This window comes from Camellia sinensis, chromosome 1 (genome assembly GCF_055761805.1).
Source record: "Camellia sinensis isolate YWXY chromosome 1, ASM5576180v1, whole genome shotgun sequence".
Taxonomy (NCBI): Eukaryota; Viridiplantae; Streptophyta; class Magnoliopsida; order Ericales; family Theaceae; genus Camellia; species Camellia sinensis.
Genome location: NC_138961.1, coordinates 209,988,937 through 209,994,854, shown reverse-complemented (window position 1 = coordinate 209,994,854; position 5,918 = coordinate 209,988,937). Strand labels below are relative to the sequence as shown.

The window sequence follows — 5,918 nt, the reverse complement described above, 5'->3', positions numbered from 1 at the left end:
TCTTATACATATGAAGTGGCTTTTAATGTCTTAGCATTTCAAACATTGTGTCTCACATTTTTAGAAATTTCAATGAAATATCATTGTAGATAAATCTTTTATATATTAAATTCGGTCAGTAGATCATTTTTTTCAACTGGTAAACAATGTAACATGTATGAATGGCTACCCATCCCTAGTAGTTAGTCAAACGGAGCATGGAGTGGAGGAAGTTTATGTGTGACCGGTTAAAAGAATGGACAAGAAAAGTTTGGTATCCAATAATAATCCTTTAGTCATCCCCGTTCAACTTTTGAAAAGGAAAAAAAAAAATTAGAAAGTAGAAAAGGCATATGGAAAAATTATTTGATAATAAAACGTGGGGTGTGAATTTAATCTTAGAAAGATGTGGACATATTAGAATGAATCTCGACTGCCTATTTCATTTTCTAAAGATATTTTTTCAATCTCCATTAGCATTGTTGATTTTGAAAAGAGTCTAATATGTCTTTAATGATGGGCATCCAATTACATGAGAGAAGACCTATGTTTGTGAAAAGAAAAATGATATACAAGTACATTTTTTAGATACATTTTTTAAATTTAGTGATGTGTTAGGAAAATGATTGGTTAATAATTAGAGAATATTTAATTATTAACCAATTATCTTTTTGACACATCACCGGGTCTAGAAATTGGGTCTAACTTTTGGCCTTGAATTGCAATGCTCTTGTGAAAATTAGCACTCGAATTTTTTAAGAGTTTGTTTGGTATCTCCTAAATAAGTGCACTTATTTGAGTCAATCACTTCTTTATTTTTCTGCACATATTTTTTTAAAAATTTAAAAATTTACTTATTAAAATCATTCCAAACAACCACTAAATATTAACAAATGCTATCTAATATTCTACTAACATCAATGCTAAAAAATAAAAAATAAGGTTCTGATAATGTAATAATAATATGAATGATTTGAAAATGGTGTAGTCCTACAACAGTTAGGAGAAGGTTTTCCTCCAACTCATTAGGTAGGAACTGCTACAACCCAATTGATGTGGGAGCTTATGATTAGCCAATTGTTTATATAATTCAAAACCCACTTAGGCTTGGTTTGGGAAGTGAGTTGGCTTTTTGACTTTTTTGACTATTTTAGCCTGGGTTAAAAAGCTTGGTTTGGGAAGGACTTTTTGACTTTTTTAGTTTTTTTGGCTTTTTTTATGAGAGAAGAGTGTAATGATTATGGGTTAGATGTGATGTTTTGTTTGTTGTGACTAAAATAACCTATTTTATTTTTTGTGGCTAAAATAACCAAAAAAAACTCTCAAATCTTGCTTCCCAAACGGTGCCTCACTCTTATTTACACATGAAACTTTCAATCCAAGTTAAATCTTTCTCTTGCAAAATTAATATCAAGAATTGTTTTCAAACTATAACTCTTCCTTATCATTTAATATGATTGATATTCCAAATAAAACCTCTTCCTTATGATTTCCATTTGACTTTTCAAGAAAAATCTATTTTAAGAAAGAAAATAATAATAATAATAATAATAATAATAATAATAATAATACTTTGGGGAAAAAAACATTTAAAAAAAAATACTCATCTTTTTTACATTTGTTTTTTTATTTTTTTGTGGTGAAAATATCTTTTTAGTATTTATTTTCATCAAACTACTTTATAGTTAAAAAAAATCAAAAACAAATTTTGTTAGCTAAACTATAGAAAGTGAACTTTTCAAACAATTATTATGAAAAATATTATGCTAAAGTTTAGCGGCTCATATCTAGCAACCAACCAATTATAAGGTGTTACTCATTGTATACTATTGATGTATTGGAACGAATTAACTATATTATATTAATTTGGTTTCATAATTTAGAGGTAGTGAAAAGTTTGTCAAAAAAAAAAAAAAAAAAACGCTTGAAAGAATAGAAATCTTAAGCAAAACAAAGAAAGATTAATTATCTAACCTAATGTTTTCGTTCGTTGAAAAAAAATTCACCACGTAAGTTCTTCAGTATTAAGGTCAAGCCACTAAAAAATATTATTGATATATGTAAAAGTAGAATAGTACGTTAAGATTTGTTTTAGAGACTCAAGCATAATACTGGTCCTGTTTGGTAGAACTGTGGAAAAGTGCTTATAGCTTATACCTTAATAGCTTATAGTTTATAACTATGAACATAAGCTGATTTCTGACTTATAAATTAAGCTTCTCCTGCTCCACTCAAAGAATAAGTTGATTTCTGACTTACAAAAAGCTATAAGCTGTATTGTTAAGCTAAATCAAACACATCAAAATAACTTAAATTAAGCTGAAAGCTGAAATAAGCTGAAATTAAGCTGTACCAAACAGGGTCACTGTTCTTTTAGAAAGTTAAAATATATATTTTTAAATAGAGATTTATTAAAAATAAAATACTTATAAAACATGTTCTAGGATTCCTAAATCACATATTTTCTAAAATTTAAGGGTTATTTGGGATGATTTAAATAAGTGTATTTTTTGACTTTTTATGAAATATGGGTTGAATTTGGATTGGATTTGAAATGATGTGTTAAAAAAATGATGTGACTTAAATAAGATGATATGACTTACATAAAATAATGATTTTTTAATTTTTTAATTTTTTTTAAAACTTGCCAAGCATCCAACATATTAGGAAGTTTATGGAAAAGTGAATAAGCGGGAATGAGTTTTAAATTGTGTATTCCTACCTAATAGATTGGAAGAAAAACCTCTTCCCTTTAGATATGCACTACTTAATATGAAATAACCTTGTGGGACCATAGACTTCTACAAAAGGCAAAAATAAACAAATTAATAAAAAAAAAAAAATTACTTTGTAGATCCTTCTAGACCGATTAAAACGTCAAACATATTCTTACAAATTTTAAAATATAAATTAACTAATAATTAAAAAAAAAAAGCAGAAAAATATATTGATGGTTTAGCTGTTGCGAAACAAAACCTCAATCTGGTAGGTTAACGGGCAGCGGGAGGCGGACGAATCATTCTCTTGATGTGTCTTTCATTCCCATGCGAATTCTTTCTTCACTACATTGATTCTTGTGTGTGAGAGAAGGATAATTATCACATGATGAATCAAATGCTATCTACTCCTCTAATATTATATTTATCATTTTTTTCATTAAATTTTTTTTTTTTATATTTAGAACTATATAATTATTAATGGAAAAATATTAAATCAATGATCTTTATAAAAAAATAATTACAAATAAATGGTAAATTTTATAAATATTAATAATTAAAAATATAAATATAAATATAATTTTTTTTCTGTATCTACAATTATTTTTTGAAAAGTAGACTAATTTGTAATTTTGCCATTATTAATTCTCAAAACATACTCAGAAGTAATAGTCTTGTGTGGTTCAAATGGTCAACCTATGCAGAGAGAGATGCAGAGACTTTTTACAATTCCTCCTCCCCGACCACCACCACCACCTCCTCCACCATTCCTTTCCCTTATTCATTCCTTTGATTAATAATCATACATAGCCACCCACCTACCCAACCCCAACCCCAACCCCAACCCCAACCCCAACAATAAAAGTCTTCATCATTCTCTTCCCATTCCTCCTTATTCTTCCCTCCCCCCTCATTTTCCTCCTCACACTTCATTCACCTCCAAACCTTACAACAAGTTACCCTCACCACACCAGAACCCTTGTATTCTTTTTCCTTCACATCACAAACCCACATAATATTTTCACAAACATAGATGGGGTTTGACGATGATCTCTGTAATAACCCAGGCCTCGTTCTCGGTTTAGGTTTCACATCATCATCATCGGCTGCTGCTGTGGAAACTCCGTCGATGGCTGATAACCAGAGGCCGAATAAGCTCGATCATCATCATCGGTTGGCGAAGAAGGAGGCGATAAGTTTGTTCGAGCCGTCGCTGAGTTTGGGTCTCTGTGGTGGAGAGACTTATAATCAAATTCAAGAAGCTAATAAAGGTTGTAATAACGAGTCTGCTGAGTTGTTGTTGTATCGTCAAGACAGTGGTACATCGTCGTTCTCTAATGGGAGTGTTGTGAAGAGGGAGAGAGAGGTTGGGAGTGAAGAAGTAGAGATAGAGAGAGTCTCTTCAAGAGTTATAAGTGATGAAGATGATGATGGTGGTAGTGCTAATGGAAGAAAGAAACTTAGACTCAATAAAGACCAATCTGCCCTTTTAGAGGAAAGCTTCAAGCTACATAGCACTCTTAATCCTGTACTCTCTCTCTCTCTCTCGCTTTTGTTTGATTTGTTGCTTTTTGCCATTTTTGAGGAGCAAAACTGGTTGTTTTGTTGGATTTACAGAAACAGAAACAAGAACTGGCGAGGAGGTTGAATCTAAGGCCCAGACAAGTTGAAGTTTGGTTCCAGAATCGGCGTGCCAGGTTTGTGTCCTCCACCCCACTAACACTAACAATCTGTTTGGATTCTTAGATTTTAATTAGAAAAAAAAAAAAAAAACTTTTATCCGTTATTTACATGATTAAAGTGATGAGAAACAATAAAAAGCTCCAAGAAAATGACAAAAAATAATAAGAACAATTTTTTACCAAAATTATATATTTTTAATTTGATTAGTGCTACTCAAGTCTAAAATTTTCATAATATGAAATTATTCATCTAATATGAAAGTAAAAATAAAAAATATTAAAAAAACGCATATTAAGGAGTAGTAATACACAAACAAACAGAAAATATTATACAAAATTATGATGTGTTATTGCAAAAGTTTCCTTTAAAAATAAAATGTCCATCGTTATGAATATAATTTATAAATTTACCATATTTTAAAAGTAAATTTTGTATAAAATTGTTGATAATATATAGCATATTTTCAAATCGTAAAAATATCACAATCAGATTTTTTTCACCTTACAGGACAAAGCTGAAGCAAACTGAAGTGGACTGCGAGTTATTGAAGAAATGCTGTGAAACTCTAACAGATGAGAACAGAAGGCTACAAAAAGAATTACAAGAACTCAAAGCACTGAAACTGCCCCAACCCTTCTACATGCAGCTGCCAGCCGCCACCCTCAGCATGTGCCCCTCCTGCGAAAGGATTGGCTCCGCCTCCGCCGCCGCCGACACTACTTCCAAGATCAGCAGCCCATTTGCAATGGCTCCAAAGCCTCACTTCTTTAATCCCTTCACTAATCCATCAGCAGCTTGTTAAGTCATTTATTTGTAATTATTACTATTATAGAGAGCCCTCAGAGCCCTATCTTTTTTGTTGGTTAAGGGAAAATATATTGTATTTAGTGAAAAAAAAAAAAAATATATAGGGAAGTTGATTTCATAGAAAATAGAAATTTTACTAATCAATCTGATCATCCTGTTTTTATTTATATATATATATATATATAGGTGTTTGTAAATTATTAAAGAAGTATACATGTGTGAAGGGATTACTGTAGTTACTATGTTTGTGTTTAATATGTGGTACTTTATTTACTGTTGTTCACTTTCTCTCATGTTCTGTTCCTTTCATGCAGTGCCATGCTTTTCTGGTTGTACCTCTCAAAATTTCAAGCTTAATTATATTTGACGATTTGTAAAATTTTAAGTCCAAAAAAAATTGAATAGATATATTCTTATCTTCTTTGGTTAGATTATTGATATTTTTTAATGAGTTTAAAAATATTAAAATATATAATATTTTAAAATTTTGTTAATCAATACAACACTCATTAATTTCTTGATGGGATTGGCGAAAAATATAAAAATAAAAAAAAAAATCAATTTATTTTGTTGGACTAATCACACGCGACTCCTCAATACCCACTGGGGTCCCCTCAATACCCACTGGGGTCCGAAGCTTTTTCCCAATTTCTTAGCTTGTTATAAACTACAACAAAAGGGATAATCTCAGACTACCATAAAAAAAATCTACTAGATGGGACCCTAATCACC

The 5,918-nt window shown here is 30.4% G+C and overlaps 1 protein-coding gene across 1 annotated transcript; it reads left to right on the top strand.

Annotated features, from left to right (window-relative positions):
• Window positions 1-2,978: 2,978 nt before the first annotated feature.
• LOC114307878 (homeobox-leucine zipper protein HAT9) lies at window positions 2,979-5,421 on the top strand. Its single transcript, XM_028253333.2, has 3 exons — window positions 2,979-4,224; window positions 4,314-4,393; window positions 4,887-5,421. Exons 1-3 carry the CDS (start codon window positions 3,730-3,732, stop codon window positions 5,179-5,181), a joined length of 870 nt encoding a protein of 289 aa, XP_028109134.2. The 5' UTR covers window positions 2,979-3,729; the 3' UTR covers window positions 5,182-5,421.
• The last annotated feature ends 497 nt before the right edge of the window (window positions 5,422-5,918 follow it).

Bases quoted from the DNA above. Each gene is read 5' to 3' on its own strand.
- LOC114307878 (XM_028253333.2), top strand. From the start codon at position 3,730: ATGGGGTTTGACGATGATCTCTGTAATAACCCAGGCCTCGTTCTCGGT. The intron at 4,225-4,313 runs GTACTCTCTCTC...TTGGATTTACAG, and splicing joins TACATAGCACTCTTAATCCT to AAACAGAAACAAGAACTGGC. The intron at 4,394-4,886 runs GTTTGTGTCCTC...TTCACCTTACAG, and splicing joins TTCCAGAATCGGCGTGCCAG to GACAAAGCTGAAGCAAACTG.